This window comes from Mangifera indica, chromosome 18, assembly GCF_011075055.1.
Source record: "Mangifera indica cultivar Alphonso chromosome 18, CATAS_Mindica_2.1, whole genome shotgun sequence".
Taxonomy (NCBI): Eukaryota; Viridiplantae; Streptophyta; class Magnoliopsida; order Sapindales; family Anacardiaceae; genus Mangifera; species Mangifera indica.
Window position 1 is genome coordinate 4,934,707 of NC_058154.1, and position 23,485 is coordinate 4,958,191.

The following is a 23,485-nucleotide window of genomic DNA, read 5'->3' on the forward strand; positions in this document are numbered from 1 at the left end:
GATGCCAGATAGAGATGACAGGTCCTTGAACTAGTGTTCAAATTGCTCATGACTGCAAAACAATGAGATGAAAATCCAGAAACATTTTTTCGACACTACTGTATCTCACCTTTTTACATCCGATAGACACTAGATCTAAGAAGCAATTAAAGCAACTCTGATGTAAAAGACATTCTGATAAGCTCTATACATACACAAGAATTATTTTCCGTTCTGACAAACTAATCCCTGAGAGTCTTTTTCTTATTCGACAAGCATAAACTCAAAACATAGCCTATAGAGCAGATAGAAGAAACTAATAACCAATATCTAGAGAAAATGGAATGACACAAGTTTTCACGAGGAAAGGTTGTCCAGGCAGAGTAGCATGCCATAACTAGATCTTCCACCAATAAACGTGTACACGTGCATTTCATGCAAGGGTTTTAGATGTATTACATTTAGAATTTGAAGAACTCAGCAAGATGCAGAAGAAATGATTTATTGATGTTGTTCACTGACTTGAGCAAAATTTAAATCTTTCTTGTGATGGATATTTTTTATTACATTATAGTGAACAATTTAGAACATAAATGATCAATAGCAATCAACTAAATCATCTTATTATATATAATAAGAAAGAACCCCAAACCCTCACAGTCTGAATCAGCAGCACACAAAAACAATACCAAACTCTGTAGTTTAAAGCTGATAGGTACCTGATGAGACTATGCTACTGCTTGAGTTCAGAAATTGTAATCTCACCTGTAAATCCACTCAGTTGTAACCACGGCTCCCACGAACGATGCAATTGCGGACAAATTGTAAATTAACAATCTTAGGCTAGTAACATTTAATGGAACAATAAACTATTCATAAAAGATAATCAATAGTTCATACTTACAATCAGTCATCTAGAATTAAAATCCGAATACAAAATCATCACATTCAAATCTGCAGCACCCAACTGAAAAATAACAATCCTAACACAAACAAACCAAGTAAATTTCCCCAATTTCCCTAGGCAATTCTAGAGGCCTAGTACTCTCCCAAAACCATTTTTTCTTCTCCTTTTTCCTTCTTTTTGCTTCCCTCCTCCTTTATATTGTTATCAGTCGTTTTCTTTTCTGTTGGTTGTCCTAGTGCCTACATGCATGCCCTTTGCTCCACTATTGCACTGCCACATGTCTCTGCATGAATTGATTTGTTGTTGATCCTGCTGCCGCCACGTGTCCCACCCTCATGTGCTTTCTTTTTTCGATTAATGTATACTCGAGACCTAACATTATCTCTCCCATCGAGAGGCACCTTGTCTTCAAGGTGAAAGAAAGGGAAAGTTTGTTTGAAGGCATTGAAGGATTCCGAAGAGTTTTCACAGTTTGACAGGTTTTCCCATTTTATCAAGATCTCCAACTCACCTTGCGATGAATAACGGTGTCCTAAGATTTCCGAGGGCTGAGGTTTTAGTTCTCCATTTTCAACCATACATTTTGGAAGAGGTTGAACTATTGATGAATCTCCAATTTGTTTTTTTAATTATGACACTTGGAAGACCGAATGTATCTTAGTTGTGGGAGGTAACGATAAATGGTAGGCTGCTTCCCAATTTTTTCCAACACCTCGTAAGGTCCATAGAAGTGAGGACTCAACTTTTCATTTCATCTAACTGCCAACGAACGAAACTAGTAAGGTTGCATTTTGAGGAACACTTGATCGCCCACTTGAAATTGCACTTCTCTCTTGCCTCTGCTAGCAAACCTTTTCATTCTATCCTGAGCCCTATGTAAATGGTTTTTCATCTCATCCAGAATAATATTCCATTCATGAATTAGATTGTTTACTTCTTTCACATAGTGTAATAAAGTTGGTAATTCCCTTCTATAGAGAGCCTTGAATGGTGTCATTTTCATTGAGCTATTGTAGGTTGTGTTAAACCAATATTCAGCCCATGATAACCATGAATGCCACTGTCGTGGTTGCGTACAACAAAAACAATGTAAGTAAGTTTCCAAACTCTAGTTAACTACCTCTGTTTGGTCGTCGAATTGAGGATGGTAGGTTGAGCTAAACTTGAAAACGGTGCCCGCTGCCTTGAAGATTTCTCTCAGAATTGACTCAAAAATAATCTGTCATGGTCTATCACGATTGAACGAGGAAAGTTGTGTAGTCTAATCACCTCTTTTATAAATTTTTTGGCCACGTCAACTGTTGTGTAAGGGTGTCGAAGGGCAATGAAATGAGCATACTTAGTTAATCGATTGACCACAACAAGAATGGTGTCGTTACCCGCTACCTTTGGTAGCCTCATGATAAAATCCATCGAGACATCGTCCTACATATTTGAAGGTATAGGTAAAGGTTAGAGCAAACCTACTGGACTTGTAGCTTTGTACTTCATTCACTGGTAAGTCTCACACTCCATTACATATCTCCGTATGTTAGCCTTTATACCTTCTGATAAGGCCATTAATTGTTATTATTTTGATTTATAATTCCCTTGTGTTATGTGGAAATTTGATTCAATCTAATGGAATTACTTATCTTTTTACATTTAGGAAGCTTTGAGCAATTTTGGAACAAGTTTGGCCAAAAAGAGGAAAAACTGGAGTAGATATATTAAACTGGAAATTTCGTAATGCAGACTAGGCGTGGGCACGTGAAAGATGAGAGCAGAATCCGGAAAGCAGATCTGAACGCCCAGATCAGCTGCAAGAGTCCAGAAAATATTAAGATTTGCTTCCTAGGAAAAGGATAATCACCAGCTGGAAAAGAGGATTAATTGAGCTAAATAAGGAATGATATTTTAGGAAGAAGGATATATATTAGAGATACATATCTTTTCCTTTCTTTTTGGGAAGATATGTATCACTTTGCTTGATTGGATTAGGAGATTAGGATTCAATTTCCAGATTTTTAGTAGGAAGATAATATATATATATTCTTATTTTTTTATTTGAGAATTATCAACCATTGTACTTAGAGAATTAGAGAGAAAAGCATGGTCTACAGTGGCTGAATAATTTATCTTGGTTGAAGGGATCTGAAACCATGGAACTACAATGATTGTGAGATTTATTTTTGTTATTTAATGCATCTTTTTATTTATTCGAGTATTGATTATCTTTCTGAATTATTTGTTTATGATTGTGTTGGTTGATTTCTAAGACGCGCGATTAGTTTATCAATTAATATAATCTACGGCTAGTTTAGGTGCTGAATCCGTAATTGTTCAATCCATCTAATCGAAGTGGTAACTAGGTTTATCGTTTGCTGCGTCAGAAGCTATAATCCTAGGAAAATAATCAACTAGATTAAATGCAACGTCGTATGTTTGTGCTGTCTTGCTTCGTTGGTCTTTCTAATTCGTAATGCTATTGTTTAATTAAATTCGAGATCGTATCCGAATTATTAATCAATAAGGGTTAATTGAAATACATGTTTTTGGTTAACTAATCGTAAGGAAGGACAGGTTAATTTAATACCACAATGAATATTTGAATAATTAATTTGATATTTTGTTTCGATGATTGATCGTAGTTCCAATGGTGAATGTGACCGAAGACCAAGGTTTGTTAAATCGATTTATTCCTTTTAGATTACTTTACTGAATTTTTAATTAGTGTTTTTCATTATAATTTGCATTCATTTCAAAACCCCCCCTGTTTATTTATTTGTTTCAATTTAATTGTGACGACATACTAATCAAAGCTCTTCGAGGGAACGATCCCTACTTTCCTTTACTACATTTTTGTTGTAGGAATTTAGGATTTAATTTGGGTGTCAACGACAACACATACCAAATTTTGGCGCCGTTGTCGGGGAGTTTTTAATTTGTATGTTCGTTACGCGATCTTTGAAACAAGCTAGTTTACAGTTTGATCCAGAAATTGAAAAGACTGCAAAAGGGCTGAGAAAAGAAGCGAAAAGGAGACTGCAAGCACACAAATCTATTCACGAAACAGAGGAAAACATGGCTGAAAATCAGACTTTAAGAGAGTTTGCTGCTCCAAATTTAAATCAACAACCACACTGCATTACTTTTCCGAATTTAGATGTTAATACCACATTCGAATTAAAATCTGGACTAATTCATCTTTTACTTATTTTTTGTGGTTCCGCAGGTGAAGATCCTCATAAACATTTGAAAGAATTTCATGTGGTGTGCACCAGAATGAAACCGAATAGAGTAATCGAAGAACAAATCAAGATGAGGGCTTTTTCATTTTCTTTGAAAGATGATGCGCAAGATTGGTTGTATTATCTACCTGCTGGAAGTATCACTACTTAGCATGAGATGAAAAGATTATTTCTGTAGAAATTTTTTCTAGCATCAAGAGCAGCCAGCATAAGGAAAGAAATTTGTGGCATTAGGCAGCAGAGTGGAGAGTCTTTATACGAATATTGGGAGCACTTTAAAAAACTCTGTGCGAGCTGTCCACATCACCAAATTAGTGACCAGCTGCTTATTCAATATTTCTATGAAGGACTTCTATCGAATGAGAGAAATATGATTGATGCAGCAAGTGGTGGAGCATTGGCTGACAAAACACCTGAAACAGCTCGAAATTTAATTGCAAATATGGCGTCGAATTCACAACAATTTGGGAATAGATTAGACCATTCGTCTCGGCGTGTCAATGAGGTAAATGTATCTTCTCTTGAGAGACGACTTGATGATTTAACTACTCTTGTACGTTAAATGGCTGTAGGAAAAATAGAGGCGGCAAAAGTTTGCTGAATTTGTTCAATAGGAGGACATCCAACTGATATGTGCCCAACACTTCAAGATGACTACTCTGAACATGCTAATGCAGTGGGGGGATTTTTAGGACAGCAGCAGCGAAATCATAATTATAATCCCTATTCGAATACTTATAATTCAGGTTGGAGAGATCATCCTAATTTTCGTTATGGGAATGCACATGTGGATCAGCTTTCAAATAATTTTCAGCCATACCAACAGTATTATATTCCTAGACAGCAGCAACCAACTCAAAATTCTAATTCAGGTACATCTCTTGAAGATATTGTTAAAAGTTTGGCTACTAACACTGTGAAATTTCAACAGGAAACCAGAATCAGCATTCAAAATTTGGAAAATCAAATGAGTCAGATGGCTATTGCAATCAATAGGCTGGAAGCACAAAATTCAAGCAAACTGCCGTCACAAACTGTGATGAACCCAAAGAAGAATGTTAGTGCCATAATGTTGAGGAGTGGAAAGGAGCTGGAGATGCCAATTAAAGCACAACTTGCACCAACACAGCCAACAGAAAACAGAGAAAAATTGGCAGCAGAAAATAATTCTTCCGAAAAGGTAGCGACAGGTAAATATCTTTCTTTTAGCGAATACAAACCTGTTCCTCCTTTTCCTGAAGCTTTAAAACTGAAGTACGAACGTAATGCGGATTTATATGAGACCTTTCGAGACTGTGAAGTCAATATTCCACTGTTTGATGCAATAAAACAAGTGTCTCGCTATGCTAAATTTTTGAAAGAGCTGTGTACATTGAAAAGAAAGCAAAAACTCAAAAGGTATGAAAAAATAGAGGTAGGAGAAAATGTTTCAGCCATAATTCGCAAAAATCTTCCTGAAAAATGCAAAGATCCAGGTATGTTTTGCATCCCTTGCACAATAGGAGCACAAAAATTAAAAAATCCATGTTAGATTTAGGAGCATCTATTAATGTAATGCCATATTCCATTTATTCTGCTTTTAATCTTGGACCTTTAGAAAAAACTGGCACAGTTATTCAGTTGGCTGATAAATCAAATGTATATCCCAAGGGGTTAATTGAAGATGTTCTTGTTCAGGTTAATGATAAATTAATTTTCCCAGCTAATTTTTATGTTCTTGACATGGAAAATAATGACCAATCTGCACCTATTTTGCTAGGAAGACCCTTTCTAAAAACAGCTAAAACGAAAATTGATGTTCACAAAGGCACACTGACCATGGAGTTTGATGGTGAAGCTGTCCAATTTAATATTTATGATGCTATGAAATATTCTGATGTGAATTTTCCTGTGTATTCATTTGATTTAATTGACTCTCTAGAGCAGGATATATTTGATGTTGATGATGAGTTAAGGTGGCTAACCATAAAAATATTTTGAAAGAAAGAGATGAATTTAAATAAATTCAGATGTGCAGAATGCAGGGACAAAGATGAATGAATTCAGAGAGCTGAAAAATATAGGTAATTTATTTTATATTGAGCTGCCAGTGCCTAATGAAAAATTGTTACCTTCTATTTTGTAGGTACCAGAGCTGGAGCTGAAATCTCTTCCAAATCACCTTAAATATGTGTACCTAGGAGATGGGAAAATCTTACCAGTGATCATTTCCAGCAAGTTAAATGAGCAGTAAGAAGAGAAATTGGTGCAAATTCCGAAGAAGCTAGAGATTCAGAGCTTAGCGACATCAAAAGTATTTCAAGTTAATGGCTATAGACTCAAACTGTTTTACAAAGAAGTGCCAGCTGAAAACATCAGAGAAGTGGAGTTGAAAGATCCCGGATAAATAAATGAAGGCATTACGTCGAGCCAACGACTGTAAACAAAGGCGCTACTTGGGAGGCAACCCAAGCTTTCAATCTTATTTTGATTAATGCTTAAATTTTAATTTTCTAGACATTTGCTTTAATTTCGGTTTATGTTTTCCAATTTTAGTTTTAAATTTTAGTTTATGATTTTAAGATATTTAATTAGCAATTATTTTATGATTTTCGCTTAGGCTTATTTTAATTTATTTTCATGTTACTGTTCAATCGTCTTCTTCCTCCTGCAGGTTCCAGTGAGCTGTCTGTAAATGTTCATGAGGGAGAAATCTACATTTTGGTATTCTGGAACTGGGTCATGTGCTTCCGTCAAAAGTCTAGCTTCTGCTTTGCTATTTTCTTAAATTCAAGGGGGCCATATGATTTAGTGTAATTATAAGGCTGGGTTTATATGCTTCCAGAGACCATATTTGCCAAACCTACGCCTCATAATTTCTCTTCAACTAAAATAAAAACCTAGCAGCCCCTTTCCTCATTCTGCAACGCCATGGTCAGAACTCATTCACAAGCATCAAAGAGTAGCAAAAACCCACCCATCGGAGGCCTCCTACACCAGAGCTGTTATCAAAATCTGAAGAATCTTCCATCAATTGCAACTCTCCAAAAATTCGAACTACTGTTCCTTTTCCCCAAATCCAGAGAAGTCTTCTTTCCCTTTTCTTTTAAATTTCAGTTCTCATTATATTATGTTTTGTTTAAACATTGAGGACAATGTTTGGTTTAAGTGTGGGGGAGGGTTCATTTGTGTTTTATTTTTCTGCTGTTTATTTTTCTGTTGTGTACTATTATGTCTTTCAGTTTTATTTTATTTATTTATTTTTTTCTGCTCTGTTTTTTTTACTTGTTCTGTTCTTTTCTGCTCTAGTCTTCTCTGTTCTGCTTTTATTCTATTCTGTTTCTCTGTCAATTTTTTTTTTGTTCTGTCTTCCTTGTGTTAGGCGTATTCTGTTATGCCTAAAATTTTTGCTTTGTTTTGTCTATGTTGCTGCTCCTTGCTGGATAAAGTTTGATTTTTATGGCAGCTAGTGTATCCTTCCCTGTTTTTAGTCAGCTAAACAGTCCATTAATTTCACTTTGAATGAATTAATTTGTATGCATGCTTTGGAATTTAGCCGATTCAATAGGAGAGCATTGTACACTGATTTGTTAGATTAATTAGGGGTATGCACTTAAACAAATTTTGATAATTGAGTGCTAGAGTTTGTTTGAAGTTGAGGTGAATTTATTTATCCCTTGAGTTTTGAGCCGAAAAAGATTGAAACATACATATCAATCTATATTTTCTTTGATGAGTGATATTCTCCCATGTGAATATATCTCTAGAACTTGCTTTGAACCGTTTCGAGACCACATTGAAATATGCATGCATGGAAATGATAAAGGCATTCTTGTTTAAAACCTTTAGCTTAAAAAGCCAACCTATTTTAATTTCCCTAGTTAACCCCTTGAGCCTTACAAAACCCTTGATTCTTTGTGCTAAAACCATATTACAAACCCAAGCCTTCAAGTAAAAATCCTCACCCAACCATGAAAATTAGCAGGGCATTTAAACTAAAAATTTGTTGCTGGGTGAATTTGCGATCTTGAAGAATTTTAAGTGTGGGGGAAAAGAGGACTTAAATTCTCTTAGTTATTGCCTTATGTTGTTATTGTTACTGCCCTATGTTGCTAGCTTTATTTTCAATTCTCTTAGTTATTCAAGGAAAAAAAATGCTGAAAAAAAAAAAAAAGAGAAGAAAACAGAAAAGAAAAAAAAAAAGAAAATAAGTTGAAAAAGAGAGAAGAGAAAGGCAATGGCAAGTAGCAAAGAAATGTGGTGAATGTGGTGGCTTTAGCTTTACATTTTTGTTGCCCTTATGTGTTTAAATGTTTTGTTAATATTCATGGTTTTAACCTTTTGTATCCATTAATCCTCACCTTTACCCAAAGCCCCATTACAACCTAAAATAAAGTCCTTTTGATTTATGCATGTATATAATCTAAGTGGTGGAGATTTGGTGCATGAGCAAGCTTATGGTAGAATGTTTGCATTGGAAGAATTTGAGCGAAACACCAAACCATTAAACGCATGAGTGATATGAGTGATAACCATGAGGATGATTCACCAAAGCTTTATACATGCTTTAGAATGCAATTATCTTGATTTGTCTTTGTGCATACTTCCTTGTAAAGTTTGATAATGATGTGTGTTGATGCTTGAATCTTGGTTGGTTTGAATCTTAAGATATGTACACTGTTTGATATCGTGAGAAAAGAGATTGATGAAACATTTTTGTGTTTGTTTTGTTTTGTTTTTGTTTTACTCGAGGACGAGCAAAAGATAAGTGTGGGGGAATTTGATAAGGCCATTAATTGTTATTATTTTGATTTATAATTCCCTTGTGTTATGTGGAAATTTGATTCAATCTAATGGAATTACTTATCTTTTTGCATTTAGGAAGCTTTGAGCAATTTTGGAATAAGTTTGGCCAAAAAGAGGCAAAACTGGAGCAGATATATTAAACTGGAAATTTCATAATGCAGACTAGACGTGGGCACGTGAAAGATGAGAGCAGAATCCGGAAAGCAGATCTGAACGCCCAGATCAGTTGCAAGAGTCCAGAAAATATTAAGATTTGCTTCCTAGGAAAAGGATAATCACCAGCTGGAAAATAGGATTAATTGAGCTAAATAAGGAATGATATTTTAAGAAGAAGGATATATATTAGAGATACATATCTTTTCCTTTCTTTTTGGGAAGATATGTATCACTTTGCTTGATTGGATTAGGAGATTAGGATTCAATTTCTAGATTTTTAGTAGGAAGATAATATATATATATTCTTATTTTCTTATTTGAGAATTATCAACCATCGTACTTAGAGAATTAGAGAGAAAAGCATGGTCTACAGTGGCTGAATAATTTATCTTGGTTGAAGGGATCTGAAACCATGGAACTACAATGATTGTGAGATTTATTTTTGTTCTTTAATGCATCTTTTTATTTATTCGAGTATTGATTATCTTTCTGAATTATTTGTTTATGATTGTGTTGGTTGATTTCTAAGGCGCGCGATTAGTTTATCAATTAATATAATCTACGGCTAGTTTAGGTGCTGAATCCGTAATTGTTCAATCCATCTAATCGAAGTGGCAACTAGGTTTATCGTTTGCTGCGTCAGAAGCTATAATCCTAGGAAAATAATCAACTAGATTAAATGCAACGTCATACGTTTGTGCTGTCTTGCTTCGTTGGTCTTTCTAATTCGTAATGCTATTGTTTAATTAAATTCGAGATCGTATCCGAATTATTAATCAATAAGGGTTAATTGAAATACATGTTTTTGGTTAACTAATCGTAAGGAATGACAGGTTAATTTAATACCACAATAAATATTTGAATAATTAATTTGATATTTTGTTTCGATGATCGATCGTAGTTCCAATGGTGGATGTGACCGAAGACCAAGGTTTGTTAAATCGATTTATTCCTTTTAGATTACTTTACTGAATTTTTAATTAGTGTTTTTCATTATAATTTGCATTCACTTCAAAACCCCCCCTGTTTATTTATTTGTTTCAATTTAATTGTGACGACATACTAATCAAAGCTGTACGAGGGAACGATCCCTACTTTCCTTTACTACATTTTTGTTGCAGGAATTTAGGATTTAATTTGGGTGTCAATGATAGCACGTACCACCTTCCCAAAATAATACCGCTACAATTCACTTGTATGTCTGAATAAAGCCTGAGTGCCCTCCGTATGGTGAAGAATGGAATTTAACTAGGAATTTAGGAATAAAAGTAGAGTTTCTGGTGAGAACCATTCTGCCCTTATAAAGTAGCCTGCCTTTCTTGTATTTATACCCAACATGTGCCTTAGCATCAGCCATTAAATCATGAATAATGCGCTGAAGTCTCTCATCCCCAGCAATCTCTCTGTCTATGCCTTCTAACCCTATTGGTTGTACTACCGAAATGGCCCAAATCTCTCCTTCCATGTTTGGATGGCGAGAAAATGCCTCAGCAGCTCTATTTTCATATCCTGGCTTGTATTGAATCTCAAAATCATACCCAATCATCTTTATTACCCATTTCTACTGGTCATTTCCAAGCACCTGCTAATCCGCTAAGAATTTCAAACTACTCTAGTCCGCTAAGAACTTCAAATGTCACCCAAGTGAATAGTGCCTCTATTTTTGGAATGCCATGACTATGGCCATCAATTCTCTCTCATACACTAACTTACCTTGATTTCGTAAGGACAATGTTTTGCTAATAAACACTATTAGTCGTCCGTCTTGCATTAACACAGCTCTTAGACCCGATCTTGAAGCATCTATCTCAACTATGAATTCCTTTGAAAAGTTTGGCATTACTAGCACTGGAACAATGGTCATTGTTGTTTTGAGTTCTTTGAAGGCTTTGCTGGCTCTTTCATCCCACATAAAGGCATCCTTTTTTAGTAATCGAGTAAGCGGTTCGACGATCTTTCCGTAGCCTTTGACAAACTTTCGATAGTACCCCATTAGGCCTAAAAACCCCCTTAATTCCCTCAAATCCCTTGGCTGTAGCCACTCTACCATCACCTAAATTTTCTTCGGGTCAGCTTCTACTCCATTGGCCGATACGATATGCCCTAAATATTCCATTCGTATCTGTCCAAAAGCGTATTTTTTCTGTTCACCACTAATTGATGATCGCGCAGTAGCTCCAGCACAATGCGTAAATGTTCCATATGGTCCTCCATCTCTTGACTGTAAACTAATATGTTGTCAAAGAAAACCAATACAAATTTTCGCAAATAGGGCTTAAATATTTCATTCATCACATTTTGGAACATCACCGGTGTGTTAGTGAGCCCAAACAGCATGACCAAGAACTCATAGTGGCCTTCATGGATTCCAAAAGCCGTCTTTTCCACGTCTTCTTCCTTGACTCGGATTTGGTGATACCCTAACTTTAGGTCTAATTTGCTAAATATTGCGGCTCCCGTTAATTCATCTAAGAGCTCATCTATGGCAAGAATAGGAAATTTATCTGGTATCGTCACCTTATTCAACGTACGATAATCTACACAAAACCTTTATCCATTATCCTTTTTTTCTCACCAATAAAACGGGGTTGGAGAATGGGCTCACACTAGGGCGTATAACACCTGCTGTAATCATCTTGCCAACTATCTTTTCAATCTCATTTTTTTAGAAATGAGGGTACTGATATGGTCTTATATTGGGTGGCAACACCGACAGTAGAAGCCTAATGGCGTGATCATAGGTTCACTTGGGTGGGAGCCTTGTAAGTTCTCGGAATAGGGTTTGGTATTCTTCCAACAATTGACTCAATCTCGGCTCACTCAATAAGGCGACCATTTCCTCTCTTCTTTCCATTCCCTTAAGTTCTAACAAATACCTTTCCCCTCCTTGTCTTACTGTATTAACCACTACCTTTAAGGAAGTTTCCATACGACTCAGTGACGTTTCTCCTTTCAACTGAGCTTTCTTTCCTTCCTAGTCAAAAATCATGGTTTAAAGATTCCAATTTACCTTGACCTTACCCAGCTTGCATAGCCAATCCACCCTTAGGATGATGTCAATACTCCCTTATTCAAATGGAAAGAAATTTTGCACTACCGATAACCTTTAAAATTTCAACTCCACATTGTCACACCTGCCTTCACCTCTTACCTTTCTCTCATCCCCCAACATGACGGTGAATCTTACCGGTGTAGTTGATAATTGTAATTCCCTCACCAACTTTTTGGAAATGAAACTGTAGGTGGTCCTGTTGTCTAACAAAACCACCACCATTCTTCTATTAATTGAGCCATAAAATTTAATAGTCTTAGGAGAGTCTATCCCCACTATTGAGCTGTGTTTAAAGTTAACTCCAAATTCACCTCTCCATCTTTAATGGCTTTAATCTTTTCCCTTTCCTCTTCTTCTTTTGAAGCTGTCATCACCCAAAACTACTTGAAATGACACTTATGGCCTGATAATATCGTTCATCACATCTGAAGCACATACCTTTCTCAAGTCTAGATCGAAACTCCTCATTAGAAAGACATCAGTAATTCCTTTCTTGTCTTAATGGCATTGTCGATGTCACAGAATTGATAACACCTCTATTTGGTTGTGGCGTGATAGAGTTAGGGGTGGGATGGTTATGTAAAGTTGAGTAATTTTGAGCACTCGGGTTGGAGCAGGTTGGGCCGGTTTGGATTGGGTATAGGTTAGTTGGGTTGGATCGATAGGTGGGCGGGTTATAATATGAGTTTGGGTTACTAGGTTGGGTCGAAGAGGAGGCTTTATGGATAGTTAGGTTAGCTGAGTTCATAATGTGGATTGGGCGAATTTGGGCTTGGTATTGGGTCTTGAAAATGGGGCGAGGTGGATAGCTTTCGGGTCGAGGGTCAATGACCCAATTCTTTTCTTCTATTTTTTGTGCCCTGATCATCATCTCTTTTAACGTGGGTGGTTGAAAAAACTTCACTTCTGCGTGGACTTCTTGTCTGAGTCCATTCATGAAGGCTGAAAGCAGGACCTCTTTTACTACATCACCCAAAGGTGTTGAAATGGACTCAAATTGGCTACAGTATTCTTCCACTGTATCAGTTTGTCTCAACGCCATGAGGTCCTCATACAGAGATCCATCATGGGCTAAATGGAACCTTATCAACATCTCCCTCTTCAGCTCGTTCCAGTCAACAAAGGGTTGTCTCGTTTCGCTCCATTGAAGCCACCTCAAAGCCTTCCCATCCATGCATACTGTAGTCGTAACTAGTTTCTCCTTTTTAGTTAAATGATTAATGGAAAAATACTATTCGGCTTGAAATATCCAACCTACTGGGTCCTCTCCTACAAACACTGGTAACTCTAGACGTCAGTGAACCATTTTACGTCGGTTATCTCTGGTATTAGCATCGATTTCATCTCTGCTCTCTTGAAACTCCTTCATGTCCTGTTTCCACATACCTGGTCGATGGTGGGGGTATGGGTTCCTCATTCGGTGATGTCTTCGATGGGGATGATTGGGGCTCTATTGGAGCTTTCCCTTTGTTGGAGGGTCTCTCGTCCCTTACTATCAACAGCTCTTTCAACTCCCTCAGATACTCTTTCATGGTTTCTATTCTAGTATTCATGCCCTACAATCGTCCGTTAATGTTCTGTATAATGTCGTTCATCTCTCCTAACCTCCCGTTGAACCCATCTATTCTATCCTTCATGGTTTCCAACTCCTTTTCTGTTCCGTCAACTTTAGCCTCCATCCTCATCATTGGCTCTAATACCAAATTTGATAGGTGCCTGATGAAACTATGCTACTACTTGAGTTTAGAAATTGTAATCTCACCTATAAATCCACTCAGTTGTAACCATAGCTCCCACGAACGATGCAATCATGGACAAATTGTAAATTAACAATCTTAGGTTAGTAATTTTTAATGGAACAGTAAACTATTCATAAAAGATAATCAATAGTTCATTCTTACAATCAGTCATCTAGAATTAAAATCTGAATACAAAATCATCACATTCAAATCTGCAGCACGCAACTAAAAAATAACAATCCTAACACAAACAAACTAAGTAAATTTCCCCAAGTTTTCCTAGGCAATTCTAAAGGCCTAGTACTTTCCCAAAACCATTTTTCCTTCTTTTTGCTTCCCTCCTCCTTTATATTGTTATCAGTCGTTTTCTTTTCTATTGGTGGTCTTAGTGCCTGCATGTATGCCTTCTGCTCTACTATTGCACTGCCACATGTCTCTGCATGAATTAATTTGTTGTTGATCATACTGTCACCATGTGTCCCACCCTTCTGTGCTCTCTTTTTCTGATTAATGTATACTTGAGACCTAACAAAAGCATTATAGATTGGTACTGTCAAGCAACATAAGCTGAACTTGACTATATAATACATACTTGATTGGACACATCACAAGTCAATTAAAAAAAGATTGGCCAAGATTTGACAAAAACAACCGATATGTGGAGTCCGTTCATTTCATATATCATCAACATGTAAACCTTTATTTTTAATAATCTCACGTTTCAAATGAATCAATGCAATACTTAGAAATGAACCTATAATCTTTACTTTTACAACCAATTCATCTCTCCTCAACTTCAGATGGAATCTTTGCCACAACTGACAAAGCGTGCAACCCACTCTACAACTCATCTTGTAACAAACCATACATTAATCTATGTTTCTTCACAAAGCTTTTCTCTTCAAATTCCTCAAACACAACCTTTACATTAAAATGTCTCTCTCCATCACTCCCTTTCATACCAGCATGAAGATATGAAATATCTTCCACTTCTAACACTACAAGCCCCGGCTCCATCTCCGATTTCTCCTTTACTCGCATCCCTTGACTCCCCAATGTTTCCAATTTCTCATTCATTTCAACATTTGACTCCAAATTCCCTTCCAAAATTGAAAATTTTCTATTATCATCAATCAAAATTGAATCCTTACCACTACCTTCAATTTTAGCCTCCAAATTCGAACCCTCAACAAACCCTTTATCCTTCTCAGCCTCTGCATCAACTTCAACATATTTAATAACCCATTATTCCTATAAGTAATTTGACAATTAGTAATATGACAGTGTCCAACTACTATGTCTTTTCCCAAGGAAGGCTTTCCTACCAAACTAACCTCACTTTCAATTGCTGATGTTTCTACATAAGCTCACCAGTTTAAGAAACCTCAAGACTAGGGGATGCCTAGATGCAATTTGTTTCCTAATAAGGGAAATGAATATGGTGCTTCCAACCTCCCTAACTCAATACACCATTGGAAGATTCTCGAAATTGAAATATTTATCATCTAGGGGTTTTAAGACCCTTAAGTCTCTTGAAGAACTTTCTATTAGTGATTGGCCAAAGTTGTCATTCTTTCCAGAACATTTGTCATCCTCCATTTTGCAATTATATATTTCTAATTGTCCTTTACTGAAATAGCACTGCAAAAGAAATAAAGGAAGAGTGGTCCAAGATTGCTAACATTTCTCGTGTCAGAATAGATTATGAATTCATTTACGATACATAGTGAGAAAATTATCTTTCTGGTATGTTAGTTGTTCACACATAAACCATATAGCTACTTTGGCAGCAATAACTTACGCAATTTTCAACTTTCAGCTTTCATCTTTGGTTTTTAAAGGCTATTCCATTTTCCCTATTATTGCCCATGAGTTTCCTTTCAAGTTAAATTTTAGTTTCAACATTTTAATTGCTCTATTCCTTTCAACCTATAATTAGTGCCCAATCCTTGCTATCTTTGGATCATGCTTCTAAATAATGTCTTGATGGTTTAATAATTGATAAACCTTGTGCAATTGAATTTAACTTTTGTTCTTAAGAAGCAATAAATGTAAGGGGTGTTCATGATTGGTGAAGAGGTTTCAATTTTCACATTTTGTTATTCGGATTATTGTTATGCATGTGGTCACCATTTCAAGATTGTGTATGCTTACTTAGAGTGGTATATCCATGCTTAGGTATATTTTCTAGTATCTCATGAGTCCTAAAACTTGTCACTTAATCTTTTGAGACGAAATAAAACATTGCATGCATTAATAGAGGATATGATTTCGACATTTCTTTTATTTATTTTAACCTAAATGACCCATTTCCCACTAACCCTTGAACATATTTTTAATCCCTAGTCAACCCATTGCACTATTTATTTCATATTTCAATTATCACTATAATATTTTCTTTGTTTTAACCCACATTGACCCACCTAGTCAATATATATATTAACCATACCCTTTACATGAGTTATATTGTTGGTGAATTGAGTGGATTTACATGAGATTTTTTATCAATTGAAAATGGGAGAATGAAGAAAAGGAAAGAAATGAAAGTATTATTGTTACATTTACCCCTTTTATTTGTAAAAAAATAAGTTTGGGGGATCTTTGAAAGAAATATATGTATTTATACATGTTAAAAAAAAGTAATATTAGAAAAAAATAAATAATAAAAAATTTAGAAAAAATATATATGAGGAAAAAAAAAGAGAACAAAATGAAGGAAAAATATATAAAAAAAGAAGGAAAAGAAAAAAAATTGTGTACAAATTATTAATGTAATTTACATTCATATTTCTCCCTTAATTTCTATTTTGTAACCATGTAAATCTCTACTTGCCTCACTAATAATATTCTCATGTTCATTTGATAATTCCCTCATCCTTTTATCCTTTTTTTTCTTTAACTCATACCCCTAACCACGTTACAACCTAAATAAAGACCTATTGATCTTTTTGAAATGTGTTGCATCTTCATTAGTGGAGATAAGTTGTTTGATTTTGCCTATGAGTCTTAGTTGATTTCAATTAAAGACCATGAAGATTGCTAAGTATGTATATGCTGATTTAAGTGCAATGGTCTTGTTTATGATTGATTGTTGTGCGCATTCTCAGTTTGACCTTTGTGATTATTATTTACTTTGGATCTAAGATTGAGCATTTTGAGCATTTAATTTTTGCTTTTGACTGCATAAGATTAATTCAAAATTTCTACCATCTTGTTCATACCATTTCAATAGCTCTTTCCTTTGTTTCTCTATTGTCTTTATTTGCTTAGGGACAAGCAAAATTTTAAGTTTGGGGGAGTTTGACATGTGTATTTTATACACACATTTATAGCTTTTATTTAGTTCATTTTACGTAAATTTTGATTTGTTTTGATTAATTTTCTTAGTTTTAGTTCTCTTTTAAGGTTTAATCTTATTTGACATTTTAAATAATATTTTTAGGTGATTTGGTTAGGTTTGAGCTTGATCGAGACAAGAATTAAAGGATCGGAACGAGAAAAGGGCATGAATTGTTAAAAGTGATGCAAAAATCAATTGTGGCCATAATTGATGATGCAAATTAAAAAAAAAAAACATAGGGAACAAATTTAGGCAGAGTTGATTGGTAATATAGAAAGAAAAGAATACATCTTTTTACAAGGGAGAAGAGAGGACCGAATATGGCACCAAAAATAAAAAAATTTCAAAGAAAAACCATAAGATCTAAGAGGAACATTCAAGATTCAAGCTCAAGGATCCAGTTAGAGAGGATCTAGCTTATCAAGCTTGAAGACCTAAGAGTTTTCTCTGAACTTTTTCTTTTTGATAGTTGTTTCTCATTTGTTTTGAACATGATGAATCATTCTTTTATTAATTTTTGTGGGTTTATTATGATGGCTATGAGTGGCTAAATTTTCCACCTAGGGTTTATGATAGATCTATGGATCTTTGTGATTGCTGACTAGTTTTAATTTAATTTAACGTTGAAACTTTGATTTAGTGATTATGAGCTTATTTCTTGCTTGATGTTTTAGGCCCAACATCTAGTTTGTTTGTAGACTGATTTTATACCATTGAAAGATAGAGAATGAATTAGTTCATGCAATTTCTAAACCTAAAATTTTTCTTTAGAAATAGATTTAGGTTCCTTATAAATTTTGTGATCATCATAGAGGTTTTTAATTAGTTTTGATTAATACTTGACCATGAAAGTAGGTAATTTTTTAATCTTTACACGTTTAATCAACTTCGAAAGAAGAATTAAGTAATTTAGGATGATTATCCATCAAGTTCTCATAAATTCATTTCTTTAGATCTGACTTGTTAGCAATTACAAATAATTCATAGTGAAATCTTAAATCCTAGATAAGTTTACTTGATAATTAATCCTTTAATTTTTTTTTTTAATCAATTTCTCCATTGATTTTAATTTAATTGCTGCTTTTTTATTTGTTTTTCTAGATTAAATATTTGGTTTCTCTAGCTAATTCAAATTACAAAACGAACTAGTACTAATAGCTAATCCTTTTGGGATCGATATCTTTTTATATTACTTGATTGACTCGTGCACGTGCGAGCCATAGGCAACACTTATTCCTTTTCCTCTTATTAGACTTGCATACTAAGTTTTGCAGATCATTGCCTTCTATAAAATGTCTCCTTAATTTTTCTTTTTCAGGATTTTCGTTACATCTACTACTTTTGGAAAGTAACATCTAGCGAACGATGTCTTTTTGGTAACCTCACTTATGGAGTAAAAATTATAATTATATCAGGTAATGGCCCTAGATTTATAATTTGCATACTATTAAAACAATGTAGGTGCATTTTCCATAGATACATGTTTCCTTTAAAATAAAAAAGCAGAATTCCTATATGGTTTAAAATTTCTACAATAATGCTTTGTGAAGTACCAAGAAGTCATTTCCTATCCTTTTCTTTGATTGTTCATTTGATTATTGTACTGACATTATAGTGTTGTTGTTGCATACTTAACCCTCCGATCAACCCTTTGATCTCTTCCATGGATTCTTTGATCTACTCTTTGAATATCTTCTGTTGTCGAACCTCTAATTCCTATATCAATTGCATAAGCTCCTACCTTACCTCCTAATTTTTGGTGCCTTCTGGCATTGCAAGTTTGATGCTCTGATACCAATTGATGCAATTTGGTGGGAGAATTGCACCAAAAAAAAAAACTTTGAAAAGAGAAAATATAGAGTGTATAATAATTTCACAGAGAAAGAGAAGATTCATAATACCAAAATTCACGTAATTTTCCATTTTTCCCAAAAGTTTCCTTTTAAACATAAAATATAGATTACTACTAACTTGTCCATGTCAGCATGGATACAATTACTTTATTCGAAAAAAATTCAAAAAACTTTTTATGATTTATGTCTTCTCACCTCCAAAACGATGATGCTCCTGATATCTTCCAAAAGTTGCACTTCAACCAAATGACCATTGGTATGCCACGATATTGTTCAACCTAAAAATGATTCAAATTTGCAATAACTGAGGATGAAATTGATGCTTTGTCAATAAAGCTTTCCTAAGAGCGATAAACTAAACTGGAGTTTCCAAAGTTCAATGGAGAGGAATTTGACAACTAGCTCTTTCGAGCCAAATATTTCTTTGAAGTAGATGACATCGCTAAGGAGAATTAGGTCAAGATAACAACCTTGAATTTGGATGGAAAGACTCTATAATGACATCAAGGCTTTATAAAGAACAGAGGAACTCAACCTGTATAGCAGGAAAAGTATATGCAATTTATGAGGGTTAGATTTGAAACCCATGCCTTTGACAATCTTCTCTCAGACTTGAGAAATCTCAAACAGGTAGGCTCTTTATAATCCATCTAGATGCATTTGTTAAACTTTATCTGAAAGTTGAAATCCAAGAGGATCAGGCTCTCAGCTTTTTCTTATCTAATTTAGAAGATGTTTTCCAAATGCCTGTGAGAATGTTTAAACCCAAAACATTAGCAAAAGCCTATTCTTTAGCCAAATTACAAGAAATTACCATAGCCACTATGAAAGACCAACTTAAACCACCTACTAGAACTTCATACCTGGACCTCCCTACAGACCTACCAATAACCCTCATTCAACTTCTACTCCCTCTACAAAAATCAACCTTTAGACATCCAACCATATAGGAATTTTTCCAACACCAAACTTACCCAAATTACAACCAAACAATGTCCCTAGAAGTAATAAAGCCTTATCCAGTAAAGAAATAGATGAAAAAAGGGCTAAGGGCCTGTGTTTTTAGTGCAACAAGAAGTATGCCTTTAAGTATAAATGTAAAAAGAAGTAGTTATATACACTGTAATTACAAGTAGATACAAGAGATGATGATGAGTTGTTAATAGACACTAAGATAGGAGATGAGGAAAAAAACCCAAGTCTCATGCAAATTTCTTTGAATGCACTTAATAGACTATTAGGACCTAAGGTGATGAAGCTGTAAGAAGTACATGGTAGGAGACCTATCATTATACTAGTAGACTCCGAAAGTACCAATAATATTTTGAGTGAGAAGACTATATCTAAGTTGGGTTGTGTTTTTAGAAGTGTTGAGGAAGCCAAAGTGAGGGTAGCAAAGGGGTAAGAGTTACAATGCAATCAGATGTGTGAAGGTTTTGTATGAAGGATATAGATGCAGGATTTCCAAATATATGCATATATATTACCACTAGAGAATTATGATTTGATAATAGTAACACAATGGCTGATAACATTAAGGGATATTTTTTGGAATTTTAAGGATCTTCGAATGGAATTCATACAAGGAGGGAGACAAAGTTGTTTTAGAGAAAGCTAATGATAAAAACTTGGTTGTCATAAATAATAACAAACTAAGGAAATTATTGGGAAGGGATAATAAAATAGCATTAATACAACTAGTATTGCCTTTTGAAGGTATAAAATCAATGTAGGCAATTGAGAAGACATAAGGAGGAGAATGGAAGGAGTTAAAGATCCTTCTATAACAATTTGTTGATGTATTTGCAGAACAGACTGCATTCCCATTATCAAGAATTCATGATCATAAAATTATGCTCAAGGAAGGTACTCAGTCAGTTAACCTCAAACCTTACAAATATAGCAACCTTAAAAAAAATTAGATTAAGGGTATGGTAAAGGAGATGTTAGAAATGAGGGTGATAAGGCTAAGTAGTAGTCCATACTCTAGTCCTATTGTACTTGTCAAGAAGAAAGATGGCTCTTGGAGATTATGTATCAATTGTAGGAGCATAAAACAATAATACTATAAAAAAATAAGTGCCCAATTTCGATTATTGAGGAACTATTAGATGAGCTAAGAGGAACTAAGGTTATCTCTAAGATAGACCTTAAATCTGGATGTTGGCAAATAAGAATGGATGCATCTTCAATCAATAAGATAACTTTCTAGACATATGAAGGCCACTACGAATTTGTGGTAATGCCCTTTGGGCTTACGAATGCTCCTTCCACCTTTCAAAACCGTATGAACTCTATTTTCAAGCATCAATTAAAGAAGTATGTGCTAGTTTTCTTTGATGACATCTTTATTGTAGAGAAGAGCACCTACAACATCTCTAACAAGTGTTATAGCTTTTAAGGGACAATAAACTTTTTGCTAAAAAAAGTAAGTGTAACTTTGGGTCCACAAAAATAACATCCTTAGGCCATGTAATTTCAGTTGAAGGAGTGATGACTAATTTTGAAAAGATTAAAGTTGTGAAGAGTTTGCCAATCCCTAGAAGCATTAAACAATTAAAAGGATTTTTAAGCTTGACTAGATATTATAGAAGATTTATAAAAAATTATGGACAAATTGTAAAACCCTTAATTGAACAGCTAAAACAAAATTCTTTCCAATGGAATAGTGATGCTCAAGAAGCTTTTGAAAAACTTAAAGTTGCCATGACATCTACACCAATCCTGACCTTTCCAAATTTCTCTAAAGAATTCCTAATAGAAACTTATGCAAGTGGGGAAGACATGCAAAAAGGGCACCACATTGCCTAAATAAGCAAGTCCCTTTCTCGAAAGAATCAGTTGTTATTAGAGTTTCAAAACCAGATGTTGGTTATATTATTTACAATAAAAAAAATGGGAGTTCTACCTAGTGAATCATCACTTCACCATGAAAACTGGTCACCAAAGTCTAAAGCATCTTTTAGAGTAGAGAATTACTACTCCTCCACAATAAGCATAATTGCTAAACTCATACAGTATGACTATGATATCATCTATAAGAAGGAAAAGAGAATGTAGTTACAGATGCTTTGTCTAGAATATTGAGAGTAGAGGTTAATTTCTTAACTACCAATATTTTGCCCTTTGAATTGTTACAAAAAGTGGAAGCATCTTGGGGACACGATGAGTACTTGAAGACTATAATTGTAGCAAAAAAAAAGACCCTCATGCTTATGAAAGTTTTTCATGGCACCAAGATAAATTAAGGAGAAAAGGCATTAATGGTGGGTAAAAACATGAACTTGCGAAATGAACGTATAGCTTTGTTTCATTGCTCAGCTCTTAGAGGTCACTCAAGACTGAGTGTGATAGCCAAGTAACTAACATTGATTGTGTATTGGGGAGGTCTTTGGAAAGATGTTAGAAATTTCATTAGAACTTGTTCAATTTGTCAAAGGTTCAAGAGTGAAAACATAATTAATCCTAGATTACTACATCCTTTACTAGTGCCATCAGGAGTCTTTACTGATATCACCATGGATTTCATTGAACGCTTGCCAAAATCTCGAGGAAAATCGTGCGTCTTTATGGTCATGGATTGGTTCACTAAATATGCTCATTTCATGGCTCTACAATGCTCATTTACAATGGTGCATGTTGTTCAATTTTTCCTAGACAATGTGTATAAACTACATGGCATGTCGAATACTATTACAAGCGATCGAGGAACGATTTTTATAAGTCAATTTTGGAGGGAGGTATTCATGCTAAAAGGAGTTGGATTGTAACTATCTATGGCCTACCATCCGCAGATGGATGACTAAATGAAGGTAGTTAATCGATGTCTAGAAAATTGACTCGGGTGCATGGCAAGGGAATTACCAAATACTTGGGTAAAATGGCTGACTCTAGTAGAGTGTTGGTTAAACATTTCATACCACTCTAGCATACAGATGACTCATTTCAAAGTATTGTATGGTTACCCTTCACTAATTCATGTTCCATACTTCCCAAATGATACTATAATTAAGTCGGTTGATGTTTTCTTACGCTTTAAAGAAGAGAACATCTAGCTGTTGAAATGACACCTTAGCAAAGCACAAATGAGAATGAAGGTGTTAGTAGATAAACGAAGGTCAGAGAGGAAGTTTCAAGTTGGAGATTGGGTTTACCTTAAGTTGCAACCTTATAAATAGAGCACAATGCACCAAGGGAATGTGAAATTGCAAGCTCGGTATTTTGGTCCCTTTTAGATCACAAAGACAGTAGGGGTTGTTATGTATCAACTCCAGTTGTTGCCAAACACAGACATCCACAGTGTTTTTCAAATATCACTATTGAAGCATATGCATGCTCTAGTTTAGGCATCGTCGTTCCTTCCTAGATTTAGCTTGATCACCAGTAGAGTTCCACAAGTTGTCTTGGATCATTGTATGGTCAAATGAAGGGATGCTGCCATTGC

At 34.9% G+C, this 23,485-nt stretch overlaps 1 protein-coding gene and 1 non-coding gene across 2 annotated transcripts in view; both read right to left on the bottom strand.

The window, feature by feature from the left end:
- Positions 1-4,321: 4,321 nt before the first annotated feature.
- On the bottom strand, positions 4,322-4,428 carry LOC123202510. Its single transcript, XR_006498983.1, has one exon. It is a non-coding gene; the product is annotated as a small nucleolar RNA R71 (small nucleolar RNA).
- A 10,260-nt stretch (positions 4,429-14,688) lies between these two features.
- Positions 14,689-23,485, bottom strand: part of LOC123202282 (sufE-like protein 1, chloroplastic/mitochondrial) — a 28,810-nt gene continuing 20,013 nt past the window's right edge. The window contains exons 2-3 of the mRNA XM_044618110.1: positions 15,390-15,489; positions 14,689-15,071 (exon numbers count right to left, since the gene is read on the bottom strand). Coding sequence (XP_044474045.1) covers positions 14,689-15,071; positions 15,390-15,489 — 483 coding nt within the window. The remainder of the gene's footprint in view (positions 15,072-15,389; positions 15,490-23,485) is intronic.